This window comes from Hoplias malabaricus, chromosome 2 (genome assembly GCF_029633855.1).
Source record: "Hoplias malabaricus isolate fHopMal1 chromosome 2, fHopMal1.hap1, whole genome shotgun sequence".
NCBI lineage: Eukaryota > Metazoa > Chordata > Actinopteri > Characiformes > Erythrinidae > Hoplias > Hoplias malabaricus.
The window spans coordinates 44,217,780-44,240,274 of record NC_089801.1 but is presented as its reverse complement, the minus strand read 5'-3'; the positions used below and the strand labels follow the sequence as shown (position 1 = coordinate 44,240,274).

General features: G+C 40.5%; 1 protein-coding gene across 3 annotated transcripts in view; it reads left to right on the top strand.

Moving 5' to 3' along the window:
* Positions 1-22,495, top strand: part of sorbs2a (sorbin and SH3 domain containing 2a) — a 75,655-nt gene that overhangs the window by 40,702 nt on the left and 12,458 nt on the right. The window contains exons 4-18 of one of the 3 annotated variants that reach the window (XM_066659822.1): positions 767-793; positions 1,293-1,417; positions 3,333-3,545; positions 3,835-4,218; positions 5,516-5,636; positions 7,374-7,549; positions 9,549-9,615; positions 10,228-10,278; positions 10,887-11,064; positions 11,573-11,687; positions 16,397-16,453; positions 18,244-18,281; positions 18,851-19,014; positions 19,328-20,971; positions 22,313-22,374. In XM_066659822.1, coding sequence (XP_066515919.1) covers positions 767-793; positions 1,293-1,417; positions 3,333-3,545; positions 3,835-4,218; positions 5,516-5,636; positions 7,374-7,549; positions 9,549-9,615; positions 10,228-10,278; positions 10,887-11,064; positions 11,573-11,687; positions 16,397-16,453; positions 18,244-18,281; positions 18,851-19,014; positions 19,328-20,971; positions 22,313-22,374 — 3,422 coding nt within the window. The remainder of the gene's footprint in view (positions 1-766; positions 794-1,292; positions 1,418-3,332; positions 3,546-3,834; positions 4,219-5,515; positions 5,637-7,373; positions 7,550-9,548; positions 9,616-10,227; positions 10,279-10,886; positions 11,065-11,572; positions 11,688-16,396; positions 16,454-18,243; positions 18,282-18,850; positions 19,015-19,327; positions 20,972-22,312; positions 22,375-22,495) is intronic. The other 2 variants (XM_066659823.1, XM_066659824.1) reach the window with 2 other exon arrangements.

Below are 22,495 nucleotides of genomic sequence, written 5' to 3'. Positions count from 1 at the left end.
AGGGTTGTGACAAAATGTGAGGACAAAATTTGAAACAGCCCAATGTTTAAATATCTGTATAAAACCTTTGAGGCCAAAGAGTGGACTGCAGCGTGAGTATGATTTTCCCAGAGTGATGGAAGATTGGTTATTAGTAAATAAGGGGGCCACTCTGGAAGGAATGATAGAGTCCTGAATGTGTGTAATGCCTCATTCTGTCTGCTCCCTGATTTTTCTTTCTGCCATATGCCCTGTAGATGAAATTTGTCTCATTTGTCTTCGTCCTCTTCTGCTCATTTCCTCTTTTGTTGTATCTTGTGGTATCAACATCATATTTTTTCTCAATTCAATTAAATTTCATTTCAGTTCAGCTCAGTTCAAGCTCTAATTGTTACAAAAATGAAAGAATAGATAAGCAATGAATGCTAATGATATTTAATTATGCACCTATTGGTTTCAAAAAGTAAACACACAGGCAATTTTTGAAATTAGATATTAATAATTCGTGCCTATATGTATTCTTTAATAATGTCTGTACATACATGCAAATGTTTGCCTGTATTAGTGTATCCCATATGTTCTTTTTCATGAATGAGTTTGAAATATCCGATTTCATAACATATTTCCTATAAAACGTGAATCAAATAAAATCAGATCATTCTTTGAAGAGAGATGTCTTAAATAAATTCCTGCTTAGATATCAGGAAGATAACACTGTAGTAACCATGTTTCATTGATTTTTAAATTTATTTTTTAATTAAATTGTATTTATGTTGTATATTCACAGGTAGTGAAACTCACTTGGCAGACTCTGGTAAGTGTCATCATTAGTGTGTATATTTTTGTCAAGTCATAAAAGGGTGTAGGGGACAGTGTGAATAAAAACTAGTGCAGGAATGACTGGTTCAAATCCATGGATTTTGTATGTAGTTAAACAGAATCAAGCAGAACTTTCCTTTGGTCACTGTCTAGTTTTCATGACAGTGAGACAGATATTTTTGCAGAATTACTCTCAAGGCCTTTTCAAATGTTATTGAATCTCTGGTATAAGTCATGGAAAAGCTTTAATTTACAGCATGTGATATGTAGGTTGTTCCTAATGAAAAATTATTATTTTTAAGTATCTGTCCCTTAAATAATTTTAAATGCAATGCACCTCATGGAACCAGTTAATAACTCATACACAAACTCACGTTAAACAAAATACTTCATAAGGGTCCTACTTTGCATCTATGACACCTTATGTCCTTTTTAAAATTATTGAACAAAATAAAACTGCGTGTGTGTGTTTGTTTGTTTGTGTGTGCGGGCAGAAGGCTGGAGGTCTCGAAGTGTAATGGAGGGCTTGAGGAATGGTGATGCTAGCAGCTCATCTCTGGCGGCGAAAGGTTTCCGCAGTGTCCGACCCAATTTACAAGACAAAAAGTCCCCCATCCCGGTAAAATATACACAATACACAAATTACAATATATTTACCACACAATAAACAATTAATTTAGTAAATGATATTCAATACAGTTAACAAACAATATATGTAATACACACATTTTAACACATGAACAGGATGAGGACTGCTAGAAATGTGATTAAATGTGCCATCATATTTTATTATTCAGAAGCAAATGTATATACAGTACCAGTCAAATATTTGGATACACCTACTCAGGGAAAGTTTCCTTGGTTTTGGGCCATTTTTCACACATTGTGATTGTACAGTACCAGTCATTCAATTGATTTTGTTGTTTTGTTTTGTTTGTATTATTTTCTACATTATAAGTGAATATGGAACACATTAAAGCTATGAAGGAACAGATATGGAATTATGTAGTTAACAAAAAGTGTTAAACAAACCAGAATATATTTTATATTTTAGATTCTTCAAAGAATCATCTTTTGCGTTGATGTCAGCTTTGCACACTCTCAGCATTCTCTCAGTCAGCTTCTTGAGGTCGTCACCTGGAATGGTTTTCAGTGAATAGCTGTGGCCTCGTCAAGAGTCAATTTGTAGAACTGCTTGCCTTCTTGATGTGTCTGAGACCATAACTTGGGTTGTGCAGAGGTAGGGGCTGGTACACAGTTCTATACAGTGACTAGCCCTATTCCACCAATGATTAATGACAAGATGTGTCCAAACTTTTGACTGGTACTGTATAGCCTATGTATTGTCACTCTCTGAACAAAAACGTATCTCCATACTTATTGTTTCTTAACATTATTTGAAAACACTACCTGCCATTTACATTCTGTAAAAAGCTAATGTTGAATGGAGGAGGATAAATTGTCCTAAATTATTTGGAAGTAATTATTTTTATTATATCTATAATAGTATACATTACATTTTCTATATTTATATTTTTTATATATAAAATATATGTACTATACTATATGCTTTATACTTTATATAGTTTGTCATATTTATGTTTATTATTTAAAAATTTCATATATATATATATATATATATATATATATATATATATATATATATATATATATATATATATATATATATAAAATGCATTTTGTATATTAATGCTTGATTTGTACCAGCTAATAATAATATATGCTACTGTTAATTGCAACTATTATTTGTTATATTTGTCTGAAAATGTTCGTATTTGTCTGAAAGTGATTGGATATATGTTGTACTTTTATTCTGCATATTTTGCTCCAGCTAAAAATAAATGTTTTCATTTTCAGACCGTGTGATACTAAGGAAGAACATTCTGTGTTTTTAAGACACCATTTGGTGTTTTTTATAAGACTATTTCCACTTTTCAGAAAAACAGAAAAAGGACTGGTCTTATCTTGTTTTTTTTTCTTTAGGATAAGGGTCTTCCAGCTCTAACAATTTGTTTTATTTGTGCCAATTGGCACCCCTGTTTTTCAATCAGGTCCCACTGCCACCCCCTCGGAGAGAAAGCTATCACATGACCCCTAACCCTCCTTCTTATAGTTCCCTCTCAATGGTGTCAGACCCCTCGGGCTCATACACTATCAAATCCAGCTCCTCTTCGTCCTATTCCTACTCCAAAACAACTCACTCCACTACCTCAAATGCAGACCCTGCTCCTGAGGTTAATGCTAACAACTTTATTACCCAGCTTCTGGAGCGCAAGGTGTCAGCTCTCAAACTAGCTAGTGATAAAACCACTTCGAGCACAGTGGCTAATGCTAATGTACTTGATTTGACTGAAATGAGCACAGATGAGACTTCAAATATGGCTAATGCTAATGTAAACAATGACACAACTGTGTACAGGGCTAAAACTAGCATAGGTAATTCTAGTGCAACTAATATCCCCATTTCCATGGCTAATTCTAACATTACTAATGCTCTGAACCTTAATCCTCAGCCTCAGAAGGATGAACCTAATGAAGCTACACCTACCATAACCCTGACTCCATCCCCACGACACGATCCCACCTCAGCCTCTGCTACACACACAGCCTCTCTCTCCATCCAGATAGGACCCAAAGGCTCAGAACCAGAAGGAGGACACAGGACCCAGGGCCAGGACCTGATGTCAAGCCCAGTGGTGCCTCCAAGACCAGCAGCATATGTCCTGGTACTGCAGATGATTAGCATTAAATGATTCTCAGTGTTTCTTTCTGATCAAGAGGTTATAGCAGCTAGTCTTCTTGCATGAACTGTCCACAAGCACCTAACAGCAAAGATGGATTCTACAATGTCATGGCTGTGACTGTGTATATGTTGCAGTGTTAACCTCCTTCCTCCCACAGCTGAACTTGTGCACTCCCACAGTATGTACATCCTGCTCACAAGCATGGTCATATGTTTCTGCTAATCTCTCTTTTCCCTTCCCTACACCCCTCTCCATATCGTCCCCTCTTCAGCATGACACCTCCCCATCAAGAGGGGGCACTACTTCAGTTTCAGGGCCTGTGTCTCCTGAACCCTCAGCTCGCCGATCACCTTACAGCTACACCAGCCAGGACTCTTCAGATTTCCTGTCTGGGCTGCTACCCAAAGCCCTGTCCCCTACACCGTATGCTTCCCCGGATCGTTCTGGCCTGGCGTCATCTCCTGTGGCATCGCCACTAACCGTCTCTGCACTAAGCCACTATTCCTCATCAACTGCCGTTCTTGAGGAGCTGCAGATCTGTGGCCTGGACTCCCCTACTGCTACGCCTACCCCTTCCCCTACGCTCAGCCATGCCTCTGTCGCCCCCGATGATGGCCCCACCTTTACTACCCTGGAAACAGCTACAGATGCTAATGTAACTATCACGCAAGCCTGCAACGCTGAAAGGTTTCATCACCCCATGGCATCTCTAACCTGTTTGTTCTAACACGTTGATCAATACTGCTAGCATGTTTGTTACATGTTGCTAAGTGCAAAACCTATTGGTCTCTGCATCCAGTTTGTGTCTTTTCTATGTTCTGGATTGTGTATTATATACTTGTCTTCAGTCCTCAGTCATGAATTTGGGAGTTGGTGTTTGTTTACTTGTTTGTACTTTTCCAGCTGCAGTCCACTGTCCTTTACAAGCTTCGCAATGACCTTTGTTCTAGCTGGATGTTACTCATTGTTACATTTAGGAAAATATGTGCATCATGTTTCCAAGTTTTTGTTCTTAACTTATGCCTTACACCAAATGACTTTTCACTGTCACAGACAATTTTCCAAAGTTGGAGTAAAATCATGAGTCTTGCTGGAGCTGCAGTCATCAGCATATTTGAGACTCTTTGCTTGGAACTCTGATTCCAACCCCAGGAGTTAAGACTTGATTTGAACTTGAACCCCAGAGAGCAGATTTGACTCCGACCTGAACTTCAGAGCGAGACTCTGCTCTGACTTTACCCAGAGACTCAACTCAAACTTGAACCAGAGTCTCAACAGAGACATTTTTACTCTGAGACTCAACACAAACTTTATACGGAGAGACACAACACAGGCTTGAACCCCAGATATTCAACACAGACTTATTTACTCAGATACTTAGCACATATTTTTTGCACAGAGACTCAATGCAGACTTTAACTCCAGATACTCAACACAGACTTGAACCCCAAAGTCTGAAAAGACAGACTTTTTTAACCAGACACTCAACACACACTTGAACCCCAACGTCTCAAGACAAACCTTTTACCCAGAGATTCAACACAAACTTAAACCCCAGAGACTCAACACAAACGTGTAACACAGAGACTCAACTCAGACTTGAACCCCAGTGTCTCAACACAGACTTGAACGCTAGAGACTCAACACAGACTTGAACCCCAGACTACCAAAAACTGACTAAAACAGAACATTTTAGAATGTCTAATGTGTGAACTGAGTCAAAGTGCTAACAATGAAATGAGTTATGTTGCCTTCCCCTGTGTCGCTTGTAAGTGCTTAAATAGTGTGTTCATGCTGCTTTTGTCCTTTGACTGTTAAAAACCATTGTTGTCTCTTACTTTGTTAACAATGTAGTCCAACAGCATTCAGCAGTCCATAGACTTGTCTGGTGAAAAGTCATTCATCAAGCTGCAAACATTTTTATATATGTGGTTTTTTCATATGGTTCACAGGATCAGATGGCACTGAATGGAAGTGGTCATTCCCAGAGACCCTTTTCTCCCCCAGCACACCCTCCTCCTCCACCAGTACTTAGTCCAGGACTATTGGAGGTCCAGCACACCAGACACTCAGGTTAGTGGGCATTTTCTCCCTAAGTAGAGATATTATAGAAGATTTAATTTTTTATAGATTTAATTGGAAAAACTAGGTAAATAAAACATGCCATTGGTTAATGGGGAAAGTTCCACCCTTGAATGAGAACAGCCAATCACTGGAAAAGCTGCAAGTCTGTGATGTCTGCAATTGTTGTGAAGAAATGTGCAATACCTAGATCAAACTACAAACTCAGACTAGGTATGAGACCCCAATATTCATTGGTAGATTAATTTTTTAAGGATAGCTACACTGCTAGCATGTGATAAGCTGCTGCTGCCTAGCGCTCTTTCAGCTCATTAGCTGTAAATTTTTATGTAAAAGTGATGGTGACGTGCATTTAGCTTATACTTTCCCATTGATCCTGTGATAATGGCTGTGTAATGCTCACATCTTGTTAGCGATGGTGCTATTGGCAGTTAGGGGATGCTGTCCACTGCTCAGGATGAGATGCATTTGCACCCATTAATGCTAGACTGGAACAATCAATACTAAAGCACAATGGAGATAGACAGCAGCTGACTGCTGGATCAGTACTCTGAGAAGATTTGCTTGGAGAAGTACAACGAAGATGCTAGCATAGCAGTGGACGTTTTAATCCTGTAATGCTTCATACAGTTAAATAGAAAAAAAAATTACCTCATATGAGATTCATGGCTGTTTTAGCAGAGATGCTAAAAGATTGCTCTAGCAGCATGTGTGATGGGTCAAGCATCAAAATATGCTAAATCAGAGATGACTTCTTCCATCTAACTTAATGTATATCTTAGATAGCATTCTCAGAGATGCTAAAGGCACTATCTGTCATGTTTTTATAAGACACAAATATTAGCCACATAGGTAATGGGGGTTTTAATCCTTTATTTTTTTTTCTTCCAAAATACCAAAAAGGAAAACTAACTACAATATCAGATATCAGTCATGTTTTTTTTAATCAGTGATGGTGTTCATATTAAGCAGTGTGCTAAGTATAAACATGCTAAATGCTAATGCTAAAAGCTGGAAGTACCTGGTTGTAAACCTCTCCTCAGATGTCAGGTTTGTTTATAATGAGTCAGACAGGAAAATATGTTAAGTCACAGTGTACCAATAAATAGTTGCTAATTCAGTAACATATTTTTTGTACAGGGAGAGATATCAACAATCACATTTTATGAGATGCTAGCCATATTAGCTAGTTTGTTTATTATGAGTCAGACAACAATGAATATATTAAGATAATATTTCCTCCAGGTCCCTGGGTTTTAATCAGATATTCAGGTTTGTTAATTCTGTGTCAGGTTCACAGTTTATAATCCAATAACATTTTACAAAAATCCTTGAATGTAAATTTCTCCTTATATGTTAATAACAGCTGTTTGTGAGATGCTAACAGACCATTAGGAGTGTTGTTATGAGGAGTCATGCTTGCAGTTTGCTGAGTCGTAAAGCCGTTTTGCTTGATCAGACTTTATGCTTTTTCCTCATTAAGTGTAGACCATAGTAGACATCAATTTTGAATTAAAAAAAACCACTCACTTTATTTCTCCACCCCTTCTCACCTCTCTGTAATCTCTTTTGTCCTTTTTTCCATTCCCCATTAAACTCCTTGCTTTTGATTTTTTTGCTCTCTCTCTCTCTCTCTCTCTCTCTCTCTCTCTCTCTCTCTCCTCTCTCTCTCTCTCTCTCTCTCTCTCTCTCTCTCTCTCTCTCTCTCTACCACTCCCTCTCCCTCAGAAGGTTCAGAGTCAGTACATAGGGAGAGTGTAATGGCCGGTCAGTCAGTGGTCAGCAGCTGTATTCCTCTGGCTCGTTTCTCTGAGGAGGAGAAGAGAGTTTCTCTGGTTAAAGCCCCCCACTATGAGGGCATCGGCCCCGTGGATGAGTCGGGCATCCCCATCGCCATCCGCACGGTGAGTGGGCAGCACCAGCGTTGGCATTAGTTTCTCACTGTCATCTTCACCCTCCAGTAGTTATGATGTATAATAATAATAAAATAATGGCTTACATTTATATAGTGGATGCCTATGGGGGTCATGAACACTGAAGAACAGAGTGAAATGGGGAAAACAAAGACTCTTTTAGATTATTTTGGGCTGTTGTATATTTGTTAATCTTTTTTCTTGATTTTGCTGCTGTTGTTGTGACATTTACTTTTCTGTGGAATGCTTTTGAGCTGTCAGCAGTTCATTTATTTTGTGTGTGTTGTGGGGTATTGCTGAACTCCTTCCTCTTTGGGTAGATTCCTTGGGTAGACATTTAGAGTTTTCCACTACTTAAAAAGTACACCTCCGTCAGGAAAGTTGATATTGCTAATAGACAACAGTAAACAGACCCCATATTTTATTCATTCATACATACATCTTCTGTAAACACTAATGAGACTGGAGCACCTGGTGTCAAACCACTTACAGAAACAGGGAAAACACTCCACACCCCTCAGACAGTGACACAAAAAGAGTATATGACCCATGACCCTGAGGCTAGCTGTTGCACCCCAGAACAGCCCTGATCCCTTATTTGCTTAAGCAATCAGCATTAGCGTTATTTATATGACATCATGCTGGCTAATTGTTTGTTATTTAGTCAAGTCATTTTTATTAGGAATGTTAGCAGATTTCTTGTTTCTTTAATGTGATTATTATTTAACATTAGGTAAATATTAGCATCCAGTGTTTGTTTGCAAGTTTTTGCCATTAAGTTTAAAAATAAACAACCCTGACAAACATAAGAATGGCCTTGTTTCGCTTCAGCTACTCCTGTCTATATTAGTGATATTAGCTAGTTTGTTATTACTTTTATGTAATTCATAACTTTATGCAATTGATGTTGGCATTGTGTTGCAGATGAAATCATATTTTACTAATTAATGCTTAAAATCATTGTGTGTCATGGTAGCTTGTGTCATGCATTTAACATTTTACAAATTAAATAATGATTAATTGGTAGCACCAACACTTTGTTATCCATGTGTATAAGCCTGAGCAGCTCCTTGCTAATGAGAGACCATCTGGGGTTGTGTGTGTGTGTTTGTTGGTGTATACAAATTCTGGGAGACTGAGAGTACCATATTGACTTACTGACATTTAGCTGTAAGCTAAATTCTTGTTATTGTTTATCTCAACAAATCTGTTGCCCTTATGCTGCCTTAAAGTTGCTAGTTCAGTCCACATAATTTAATGCAACGTGTAAGGGACAAAAATCTGCTAATATTGCAATAACATCTGCAGTTCACCTTAATATATTAAATACAAATTCATCATTAACACTGTATATAAATAATAGTTAATATAAGTAAATCTCTGGTTTCACCCAGGTTCCAAAAACACATGTAGGTAGGTGGATTGGCTACTCCATAAGTGTGGAGTCTTCATAATAATTCGCTAGAAGGTCTGAAAAGTCACTAAATCGAGCAGTGGTTTGGACCCGAACGTGACGTTTCACAAGGTCAAAACTTCATGATTTAACAAGTGTGAGTGAATGTGTGTGCCCCCTCCAGGGTGTGTTCCCTACGCCTAGTGCAGAACAGAGTGTGGTGTGTTCTCCCAGTGTCTGTGTTTGTTTCCTCCAAATACACATTGGTAGGAGGACTGTCTGTGTGAAACTGTCCACAGGTGTGAGTGTGTGTGACTGGGTGAGTGTGTGAAATTGTCCACACGTGTCAGTGTGTGAGTGAGTGAGTATGTGAAATTGTCCACAACTGTAAGTGTGTGAGTGACGGGGTGAGTGTTTGATTGACTGGGTGAATGTGTGAGTGACTGGGTGGGTGTGCAATTCCCTGTGACTTTTGCCCTGTCCTATATGTGTTTTGTCTTTGCACCTCAGAAAAAATGAATGAATGAATGTGAATATTTGTGAAATGTTATTTTAGTGTGTGTGTGTGTGTGTGTGTGTGTGTGTGTTTCTCCACAGACTGTAGACAGGCCTAAGGACTGGTACAAGACCATGTTCAAGCAGATCCATACGGTTCATAAACCTGGTGGGTGTCTTCGCTTTCTCTACAGAAACATCATCAAATATCTGATAATAAACTTCAACAAATACAAGCCTCAGAGATACATTTAGCCAGTCAAAACACAGAGAGGATCAACCAACAAGAAATTCCCAAGAATAAGATCTTGATCTCTGTATACCCACAATATGAAGGGTAAGGCGAAGGCACAAGTTTCCTCTGATTTACATAGTGCACCACTGCATCACTGAACAGCTCACACTTGGAGAAGGACACTAATTGGTAATTAATAAAATGATATTGTTTATTGCACACATTTAAAAGTTATGTTACAATGTATCCATACTGTAGTTTTTTATAATTACATGGTATGGACTGGAGCTTTAAGGGAATTAATAGTATTCCTTTATTAAAAACCATAGCATTTAGAAATATGAAAACATCTCAGGATGACAGCTGTGACTGACTTCTGCTGGGTCACCGCTTAGTCATCACTGTGTGTGTGTGTGTGAACTGCTGATGCACTCAGCAGTACAGAAACCCTGCAGAACACTGCTGTCCATTACATCCAGTTGAATGCATTATAGCTCGAGGGCTTTTATTAATCTTTCATGTAATGTATTTTATATTTTTTCACAGATGATGACTATGCAGACACCTATAATGCCACCTACGCGCTCATAAATAATGGTACGTCCAGCAGCTTTCATGGCTTCATTACTAACACCAACCATATTATTAGAAACATGCCCTGGAACCTCTTTCTAACCCATGCTGCTTAGGACAGACACAAGCTACCATGACATTACAATTGGCCAATATTACAGAATGTATCTTTAATATATTACTGATATTACTGACAGCATCTTTGATACCCAGCAATATTACTAACAGCGTTTTTAATACTGGCCAATATTACTGACTGCATCTTTAATATTGGCCAATGTTACTAACTGTATCTTTAATACCAGCTAACATTACTGACTGTATCTTTAATACCAGCCAAAATTAATGACTGATACATTGTTTGTCCGCCTAGCAGTAACAGACACACATGCAGCATTTCTGCTGTGCCTAAAAGTTTCACCCCACCAGTGTCTAGACTGCAACTGTTCTGTAGTCAGGAACAGATCAGTGGTTAAAGGGGTACAGAGGGGCTACTGTCATTAATGCTTCACCTGCATAAGGGACCTCTAATGTATGTAATGTAATATAATGTATCTAATGTAATAAAGTGGCAAGCAAGTGAACATGGAGCTAAGGGAGAGTTAGTATTAGCAGTGTTCTTTTTCTCTCAGACACCTATGACCCCATCCATGCCCACCCTCCACCGAGGACACACACCTACCGCCCGCTCTCCCGCAACACAGTGGACCCACCCCAGAGAGAGCCAAGCCCTGCCCCTGTCCTGCCTCCTCCACCGCTGACATCACTGCTGCAGCTGCTCCCCCGAGACAAGGACCAGCCCCCCGACCCGTAAGTATTCTCCAACTTTTATTGGCCGGTAGTTAGAGTCTGAACAATAAAGATGAATTTAATACCAGACAATATTACTAATATTATCTTTAATACTGTTCAATATTACTGATTGCATCTTTAATACCACCCAGTATTACTGACTGCATCTTTAATACTGACCAACATTATTGGTAATAATGATTGGCCTCTGTAATACCAGACAATATTACTTATAGTATCTTTAATACTGGTCAATATGGTTATTTTTAATACTAAACAAAATAACTGATAGTGTCCTTAATCCTTGCCAATATTACTAACTGTATCTTTAAAATCAGCCAATATTACGGACTGCACCTTTAATACTGGCCAATATTACTGACTGCATATTTGCTGCTGGTCAAAATTACTGATTGCATTTTTAATTCTGAGTCAGAATACTTGAGACAGAATTGTTCAATTGTTCGATACTCTCTCTCTCTCTCTCTCTCTCTCGCTCTCTCTCGCTCTCTCTCGTCCACTGTAGGAACGAGTGGAGTCCTCCAGACCGCAAAGTGGATACTCGTAAATATCGTGCAGAGCCTCGCAGCATCTTCGAGTATGAGCCAGGAAAATCGTCCATCCTGGAGCAGGAGAGACCGGTGAGTGGGTCTGTCAGCACCTAGTGGACATCAGTAATTATGTAGGTGTCCACAAACTTTGAACATATAGTATTTATATAAAGTGTCTGGCAGCAAACTATTAATCTTTTAAATATTAAATGCAAATGTAATTCATTATATAACTATGTAATATTGCTTATGTAATATAAACTGACCAGCCTTTTCATTAAAACCACCTCCTAGTATCTACACGTATTCTCTCTGCTCCACTGACCACACAGGAGCACATTAATTTCAGACTGTAGACCCTCTGTTGCTCTGTGTTCTTAGTTAGCCCTCGTTCACTCTGTTTATCAATGGTCAGGACCCCTGACCTGCTGGAGTTTTTAAACCCTGTGTCTACTCACTGTCCACTCTGTTAGTAACACTTACCTTGTTGGTTCATCTTGTAGCTGTAAAATCAGAAACAGTAGTCCATATGTTGCTGCACATTGAAAAACAGGTTGAAAGTGAGGTAACAACATATGCAGAGCAACAGTCCAATTACAGTCTATAATTATGGAACTACAAAGTACTCTTATGTGGTCAGTAGAGTTGAGGGAATGGACAGTGAATGTAGACACGAGGAAGAGGTTTTTGTGGAGGAGTAATAATGGGTCCTGCTTGTGTTATTTTTCTGGCACTGTATTATTTCAGATGCTCCGATGGTCTGACAGCGACACAAAGCCTCTTGTGTAACTGTCTGAGTGTTAAAGGTCTCTGAAAGCTCTTTCAGTGTGACATTTAAAAGGGTTTTCACTGTGTTGCTCTCTGAAAGCTCTGATTCTCTATAATTACACTTGCATATAATTGCAGGTTAGTGTTGACTGACAATGAGGAAAAGGCATATATACACACACATACACACACACACATACATACATATATATATATATATATATATATATATATATATATATATATATATATATATATATGTGTGTGTGTGTGTGTGTGTGTGTGTGTGTGTGTGTGTACTGATACACACACCACCTCGACACACAGAGAGCAGTTTTGGGGTGAGAATCCTTTCTCAAGGGCAATTCAGCTGTGGATGTTGAGGAAGGAGACAGCACACTTACTTCACTCCCCTTAGCCCCATATATGCCTCCAGTCCTAGGGATCAAACCAGTGACATTCAGTCTTGTTTACACTTCCATGGTTGCCCCAATATACCACAGATTTATATACCACAGACATAGTGAAACCGGGGAGGTAGCATTTTCCTCCTAGTGTGTAGTGCTCTAATGATGTGGTGCAGCTTTGAGTGTATTTTAGGAAAGATATGCTCACCTTATCAGAGTGATCCAGCTGAATCAAATTGTGGTGAATTTGAACTTCTAGGATGCACTGAATCTTTGGGTAAAAATGCATAACTGAATCAAATCACTGAATCAGTTACAACACTGAATTATGTGTGTCCTGAAATGTACTGAACCATGGTCCAAAAGTACCACAACTGCATTGCTGTGAAGTCAGAGATGTATTCTATTTGTGTGTGTGTGTGTGTGTGTAACAACTGCAGAATTTCTCTGTCAGCCATTCACAGATCCTCTGAGAGCCATCAAGGAACTTTGAAATATTAAAGTTTTGAGGGCTTAGTCAGGAGCTACTAAAGACTACATTTCCCATGAGGCACTGGGCCTAAAATGTCACATACCTGCTCACAGCAATACAACCAATGCAGCAGCAACCTCCCAGGAGAGAGAGAGAGAGAGAGAGAGAGAGAGAGAGAATGCAGTTATGCTATAATCATGTAGGATATTTGCTGCCCTCTTTTGGTCAGAATCTTTTTTCTTTTAATCCATTGTGTTATTCTTTATTCATCCTGCTTGCAAAACAATGCTTTCCTTTTAAACCTTTTGTCCACCTCTCTCTCTTTCTCTCTCTCTCTCTCTCATCGTCTTTTTGTGTCTCTCACCCATTGCTCCAGACCTTTGAGTTTTCAGCTGATGAAATAGATTTAGAGAACGAGCCTTGGTTTAAGTTCTTTTCTGAGCTGGAGTTTGGTCGCCCGGTAAGTTGGGGAGAGAGAGAGAGAGAGAGAGAGAGAGAGAGGTTCAGGTCCAGCATGTAATTTTGCAGCTAGATGAGTGTGCATGTATGCCTCTCTGTGTGTAGTTTGGTTGTTAAAAGCACTTAAGCATACAAGCACTGCAAAAGAACTTGGTTTAACTTTTTTGCCCCTGCCCCAGTCAGTCAACAAATATATGTTTGGTATTTGAAGTTTGCTTCTTTAGTTTAGCACGTGGATTACGACCCAACTGTCTTTTTTAGCAAAATTCTCAAAAATGTCAAAAAATGTTATAAAAATGCAGTAGCAAATAGCTGAGAACTTCTTAACTACAATATGTCTGTGCTCTGTTTGCCACTAGAGGGCACCTTTTTTGTTGATTAATCCGTGTAAAATATTCTGTACCTTTATGGACGTGTTGCTTTGTCGTTTTGATGTGCTACGGATATGTTCTTATGCTTCATGTCCTGTAGCTTCGGGCGTCTGCAATAGTCAGTGCTAACTTAACTATTGTGGTACCCATTTTGTACATTAAGTGTTTAGCTATTTAAATGAAACGTCTTAACTATATTTGGGGTAAGGTTTCAAATGTGTGTAAATTATTGCTAAAATTCTTCCTACAGCCAGTTCTTTTGGCAGTGTTTACAGTGTTTTAGCCTATTCACAACTGGGGTTAAGCTGCAGTAACTGCGCTAAAGCACATGCTAATGTTTTTAGCTTTAAATCCTTCTCAGGATCCTCAAGTTTTTTGGGTATTTTTGTAATAAAGCGCAGTTTCTCCAACTTCTGTAGGTCACGTGATTTACGTTTGATTTTTGTTCGTTTTGTCTGCTTCTTGCACATTTACTTGTTTACTGTTTGTGACAAAAGTAAACAAGCTGACTGGGTGACAAGAAGATTCACACTAAATGCCCTCACGCACTAGCCTTGTGTGTGTGTGTGTGTGTGTGTGTGGTATGAACATGAAAAAATGCAAATTAGGGCCCGACTGATAAAAATATGGCCATACTGTTTTTAACAGTCTGAAAATTTGCCTTACCTTTTAAAGATCAAAAATGAAATACAGTTTTAGTACATCCAGTTCCATAAATCTCCTTATTGTAATGCAAATGACAGTTGCTATTACTGCAGTTATATACATTCATTCATTCATTCACTATCTGTAACCGCTTATCCAATTCAGGGTCGCGGTGGGTCCAGAGCCTACCTGGAATCATTGGGCGCAAGGTGGGAATACACCCTGGAGGGGGCGCCAGTCCTTCACAGGGCAACACAGACACACACACATTCACTCACACCTACGGACACTTTTGAGTCGCCAATCCACCTGCAACGTGTGTTTTTTTTGGACTGTGGGAGGAAACCAGAGCACCCGGAGGAAACCCACACAGACACGGGGAGAACACACCAACTCCTCACAGGCAGTCACCCGGAGCGGGAATCAAACCCACAACCTCCAGGCCCCTGGAGCTGTGACTGCGACACTACCTGCTGCACCACTGTGCCGCCCCAGTTATATACAGTCATGGCCAAAAAGTTTTGAGAATGGTACAAATTTTTGGCTTTTTTTTTTTTTTGCAATTACACTTGGTCCATCATGCTGGAAAATCCATTGTTCATCTCCAGATTGCTCCTGGATCGTTGGGAGAAGTTGCTCTTGTAGGATTTTTGATACCATTCCTTATTTATGGCAGTGTTCTTAGGCAAAATTTTGACCGAACCCACTCCCCTGGATGAGAAGTAACCCCACACAAGAAATCGTCTCAGGATGCTTCACTGTTGGCATGACACAGAACTCATCTTTTCTTCTCCGGACATTTTTCCAGATGTCTGAAGGGAGCTCCATCAAAGAAAATAACTTTACCCCAGTCCTCTGCAGTGCAGTCCAATATACTTCCTGCAGATTGTCAGTCTGTCCTTGATGTTTTTCTTGAAGAGAAAAGGCTTCTTTGCCACTTCTTGACAAGAAAGCCATCCTCCAAAAGCCTTTGTCTCACTGTGCGTTCAGATGCACTCACACCTGCCCTCTGCCATTCTTGAGCAAGCTCTGCACTCGTGGTGACCTGATCTCGTAGCTGCATCCTCTTTAGGAAGTGGTCCTGGCGCTTGCTTGACTTTCTTGGGCACCCTGAAGCCTTCTTGACTTCAATTGAACCACTCTCCTTGAAGTTCTTGATGATTCAATAAAAGGTTGATTGGGGTGCAATCTTACATTAAAACTTTCTACCCATATCACGCAAACTCTCTTCATAAACAATCAGCATTTATATTCAACACCATAAAACAATGTTTTAGTAACATAAATAGCATGTGTGCAGTGCAACTGTGCAGTTCTAAATCAACTGTGCAGTTACCAGTCAGTAGACACATCAGTCGGGTTCTAACACTCGTGTATTTGGACGTATCTAACTATGTTTTTTTGAGGCATGTAATGTCACAACTGAACACTAGACTGGACATTAGACACTGTAGTCCACTGCGTCGAGTTTTCACACATTTGCGTGCTTTTGTATGTACTATGTGTGTGTGTGTGTGTGTGTGTGTGTGTGTATGTGTGTATGTGTGCGCGTGCTAGCGCGCTCACATGCACAATGTTGTTTCTGTCCTCTAATGTTGTCACTCTCTCCACATGTGTCTTTTTTCCCATGATGCACCTGCCTCCGTACCTCATCTCCACTCCTCCTCCTTCTCTCAGCCTCCTAAAAAGAGGCTGGATTACACTCCTGACAGCTCCACGCTCTCACACGCACAGGTAACACACGCCTCCCTCCTTCATCGCTCTATCCTTCCTGTCCATTCTACTCTTCTGCTTTCTTCTCCTTGCTGCTCTCCTTTTCTTTACTCTGCTCTTTTCATTGTTTTCATTTTTCTTCTGTTCTCTTCTCTTTCGTTTTCTCTCCTCCTCTGTCTTGTTCCCATCTCCCTCCATGTTTTGTTGTGTCATGGCTGAATATGAAAGATTTGAATACGTCAAACCCTGAACACTTTGTGCTGTTCACCCCTTAACTCCCTGGAGTCTAAGGGGTTTTCAGACACTCTGGTGTAGACACACTAGGTAGTATTTTTACCTAAAATTACAGCTTTAACAGGACGTATAGAGCCTTTGTTGTTCCTGCTCCAGGCTCAGCACTGCAGAAACTACACTAATGGGGACTACATTTACTCAATTATGGGGAGGGAAGGAAATCACTACCGCTCCCTCCCCTTCCGCATTCATTTCAGTACAGTGCTGTAAAAGTGAATAACACTGTTAATTACCATCCTTAATTATCCAGATTAGCCTTAATTATGAAAGTTTGACTCTGTGTGTGTAATAAATGAGGCCCAGGGGAAAATACAACTAAAGTAAACACCCAGACCCAGTCATGGCAGATTTCCATTTTCTTTCTCTTTTCTTTCCATCAGATCGGCTTCACGCTTCCTAACACATCTCTCCATTTCTCCTCATCTCTTATATCTGTACATGCTATAATCCAGCAGACATCAAGTTTGTGTTTGTATATTTTTGTTGCAAGTTTGGACACACACCCAACAAAGTATTTTCCATATTTGTCTGATGTGGTTATTATGTCACATTGAGAGGTAATACAACAATAACAGTGATAATAATGTTTTAGACAGCAGTATTCTCAAACACACATCACAAATCAGCATCTAACAACAGAAAAACACACAATAGCAAAGAAATTAAAACCATTGAAGTAAATCATTAGGATATTATGTATATCTAAATAATATATTACAATTTGTGTAATTATAAACTGAAAAAACTGTTTAGAGTCTTTATATTGGCTACTGATTATATATACTATTATTTGTCCTATAAATATACATTCATGATTTTTGTCTAAAATATCACCTTATATTATAAACAAATATTCTATATATTTAATATGAACATTTAAAAGTATGAATGTAAAAATATATTTAAAAATTATTATATTTTATTTACTTTTTCTTTTTTTTTTTTTTATGAGACTCCATCAATGTCCATTAAACACTTATGAACATTAGTGAGATCGTGATTCTGCTGTGAGTGTGAGGTCAGTATTTGACCTCTGTTTATAATCAGGGGTCAGCACTGCGGTTGTATTGATCAGCTTTTGTTTCGGCTTCGTTCCATTATCGCTGACATGTACATGCTGTGGATTGACTGGACGAGGCTGAGTGAATATAGAAGCAGCATCAAGAGTGTTTACAGATCTGTGGCAGTTGGTAAAAAGGAAGGAGTGAGGCTTGAGGAGGGATGCAATAGGCCAGGGCTGCCACGTGGAACTCTAATACACACACACGCACACACACACACACACACTGGGCGAGACACAACACCATGCTTTCTTTAGCATCCTGATTCCTGTATGGGACCCTCTGGTTTCTGTGGTTACTGAAGTACAATTTCTCTCCATCAAAGCAGGTCAGAGGTCGTCGTCACGGCGATCAAGGGACGTCGTACACGTGCAAACGGGGAAGGTTTTAAGCTTCACGCTCCTTCTTTGTTCCAGCCAGTTCTCACCCTTCTTCATTGTGCTCTCTCTCTTTCAGACATCCCTCTATCTCTTGTCCTCCGAGAGACCCGCGAGGTGAGCCCCCCCTTTCCTCCTTCATCTCTTTGCCTGCTCTCATCTTACATGTTTTCCATGAGTGTAAGAGTGCCTGTCCAACACAGGATGAAACCTGGATGTCCTCCAAATTCACAAAGGCTGTGAATTGACCCACAGTTATTGCCCGCGCGTGTGTGTGTATGTGCGTGCTATTTGTGTCCATCCTGTTGGTCTCTGTTCTCAGCTCAACTTTCACTGACCGTACAGGATCCCCAGTGAAATGTTAGTGTTAGCTGGTGTTTATTGTGTAGTCAATGTTGTAATGACTTCTGTCTGTACATCTAAAAATGCCAGGTTGTAAGTTATTCTTTGACAACTTAAAGCAACACTAGGTAGTATTTTTACCTTTAAAATTATTGTGATGAACCAGTGAGCTAAAATAGGGACAATCAAGACTCTGACCTTGCTACTCTGGGTTCAGCACTGCATAAACTGCACTATGTAACTAGTGTTCCTTTAATCTAAATATGCACCTTTTCCCATTAAGCAGAAGTCTTGTTAGCTTCCTAGCTGTTTTGTGTCATTCTGGTGCATTGTGGGATTTGTAGTGCTGCCAGTGATTACAGGAAGAGACGAAAGTCAGAGCCATCTGGGACAGGAAATGACCAGAATGCCAGTCAGGTCCCTGCTCGTCCACTCGAAACCCCCAGGTCCAGCACTCTGAAAAAACCGACCATTCGTTCCTCCCCTTCATCTCCATCCAGAGCTAAAGGTACTATTATTATTATTATGTTTATTATTATTATTATTTATCATGTTACAAATGTGCACAAATGTCATTTTAGGAGACTTACCCAAGGATTCTTGGTATAGGGTGGTCTTCCTGTATGAGCAGGGAATCAAACCACAGTCAATAGTGGTGTTATCCACTATGCCACTTAAGACTATGCACATGCACATGTCCCTTACTTGCTTATTTCTGATCTTATAACCATACTAATACATCCTCTTTAATCTCACTGACCTTATTAACCTCATGTCTTATCTGCTCTTTCTTTGCTATGCTGCATTTCCTGCCTATGCAGCTGGTGGTGCTAGTGAGTCTCACTCTCCATCAGTGAGCTCCCCAGGTATGACATCCTCCCACCTCTCCTCTGACTCCCTCACCCTCTCCACGTCCACATTGCGCAGCTCCAAGCGCTCCATCTGTTTCAAGAATGGCTGGCAGATGAGCCAGCGGGAGGCTGCTGACACTTGGAGTAGCTTGGAGGAAGAGGAGGAGGCTTCCTCGCATCGTCTTAAATCCCGCAGCTGCGATGACTTACTCTCAGATGGAAATGGGGGAATACCTGCAAGATCTCCTGGTTCCATGACAGCAACCCGCTCGGAAAGTGCTGGATCCTTAATTGATGAACCTGGAACACCACAGCCACAGGCGAAAAGTCTTAATTCCTCCCCTAGGGGGCGCCGGCACCATCGCCGTAAGATGGCCCATGACACGCCGGGATTTCTGCAGCTGTACAAGAAGATGCACCACATTGACCGGGAACAGCTATTGCCCTCAGAAGTGATTCGATCAGTCCGAGCCCGCATCCTGGAACTGGAGCAGCAACAGCAGCGAAAGAGCCTCCATGCCTGGCCCCCGTTTGGGCATGAGGTGCCACAGCACATGGTGCCCAACCGGATATCAGAGTATGAACAGTTGATCCAGAAGTCCAAATCAATGCCAGATCTTGGCGAGGATAACACCCCTTCTGGCACTACTACACCAGGGTCCTCCCGGGCAAGCAGCTGTCCCAAACGGCGCTTCTCAGTGGAGTCTCTTCTGGAGGAGGAAGACCCTTCAGAAAGGAGTCCCCCAGAAGGTCAGCCACGTCCTTGTCCAGAGAGTCGCAGCCTGGTGCCGGCGGTGAGGCAGAACCAGCAACATCTGGAGGAATTTTCGGACAGTGAGCAAGATGCTTGCGCTTCGGAATTGAGTGACTTCATCCAAATTGAGGGCTCATCCTTCTGCAGCGAGAGCGATTTAGACCACTGCTCGCTGGCCTCATCTGAAAGCTTCTATGGCTCCGGACATCTTCATCATCACCACCACCACCATCGTGGGCACCGGCACCACGGGAGCCACCATCATCATCTTCACCAGAGTCTGGGCCAAAGTCAAGGATATCATCACCGCCACTTGATCAGCTCTTGCAAGGGACGTTGTCCAGCCTCCTACACTCGCTTCACCACAATGCTTAAGCACGAGCGCCAACTGCAGGAGAGCCGTGCTGCCATCACACCTCCACTGACCCAGCAGTCAGCCAATGAACCGGGCCTTTCCAAGCTGGCCTTCCTGGTCAGCCCTGTGCCTTTCCGCAGGAAACGGGGATCCCCACCAACTCAGAGGCACCACGGTCGTTCTGGTCGACACAGATCGAAAGCATCTGTGTACGAAGCTTTAGATGCCGCCTTGCAGGACATTTATGACCACATCAGGGCAGAGAAAGGGCTGGGGCCGGCACGCTTGCCGGACGATAGCATTTTGCGACGACTACTAGAGGAGCTGCTTCCGGATGTTCCCGAGAGGAGCTCCTCTTTGCGGGGACATAGGGGGTCCTATTCCCATTCCTCTTCCTCCCACTTCTACCAGCCTTACCACAGTGCCTCCTACCAGCAGTCCCACCACACAGACGCCTCCAACAACAACAACCAGCACGCAAATGCTAATGTGACCTGCTATCCAGGTGCAACTTTTCCTAGCTCGCTAAGACTACAACTGTTGCACAGTCCCATTATCATTCCCAGTGTATTTTAAGCACTGCCTCTTCTCCACTGGTTCAGAACTGACCTTTGAAAATGATTCAAGTATTCAGGTGTTAGCAAGAACATTAAGAAGGTTTGAAATATGGTTTTGGTGGAGTCTCTTTATTCTTCCATAGATTAATGCATTATTTTTGCATAAGTCATGCTGGGAATTGTAGTAAGAAACTAGTAGCAAATAAAACAATGACAGTTATCTAAAATCAATTTGTGAGCAGCATGGTGGTGCTACACGTAATGTTACTGCCACACAGCTGCAAGGTTTCAGGGGCCTTGGATGGATCCTCAGTTCATGTGAGGAGTGTGTTGGACTGGGACTGGGTTTCCTTCACGTGCTCTGATTTCCTCCCACAATCTAAACAAACATGTTGGTAGGTGGATTGGCTGAGTGAAATTGTCCACACACTCTAAACACACTGCAACCATAATCAGGATGAAGCAGTTACAGAAGATGATTACGTTCATTAATTCATTCATTCATTCACAAGTTCTACTGAAAACTAACATGGTAAATAAACAAGTTTTAAGGTAGTATACCCTTTTATGTTAATAGGACCTTTATTATTATTATTTACTGTGGAAAAGAGGCAAATGTCATTTTGGTCCATCAGCTTGTGCATTTGTTTTTGTATGTTCCTCATTTGCATAATGTGCAAAAGTTTATGTTTAATTCCATAAAGTTTATGTTTAAGAGTATTGTTTGTTATTTTATTTCTGAATCTTTATTGGTTAATTATGTTGTGAGTGCAATTTGTTTTCCCAATTTCCAGTTGCTTCCATATCTTCCTTCAGTCAGTCCATAGAAATATGGATCACAGTTCAGGGGGTTTTACTGATACTGTGTTTAAACCAATCAGTCATAAGCATTTTCATAGGGATGTGAATTGTGTCTTGAAGTTGTCACAGTGCATCCAGCAATAAAAGGAGCCATGCATTTTCTTTTAGTGATAGGCAAATTTAGATTGATGTAAAAAACTATCTTTATTTGCATGTTTAATAGAAATGTATTGAAGCAACTGGAAAATAACTTTTTTTTTTTTTGACTGAGATTTAATCATTTCTCATGTGTCTCAAACTTTAAATGTGTAATAAACCTTTTTGATTTTCCTCCTTGCTGTTGATTTATCCCATATTTCTTTCCTTTTTTATTGTGTTTAATTTTACTCTCCCTCATGACCCTGGCACGTGCGCACAAATATGTTCTTGAGTACCCCTTTCTAAGAGTGCTTTCACCTTTGACCTCTGTGTGGGGGTGTGTGTTACAGATCAGGGCTCGGATGCTGGTTCCCTCACACCTCAGAACAGAAGGCCTACTCCAGATCGAGAGGTAAAGAAACTTTACAGCATTTTCTGTACGTGCATGTATTTATAGACCCTCTGTAAACAGTACTGTCAAGAAGACCATTATAAAAGATATTTAAAGCAACACTAGGTAGTATTTTCACCTT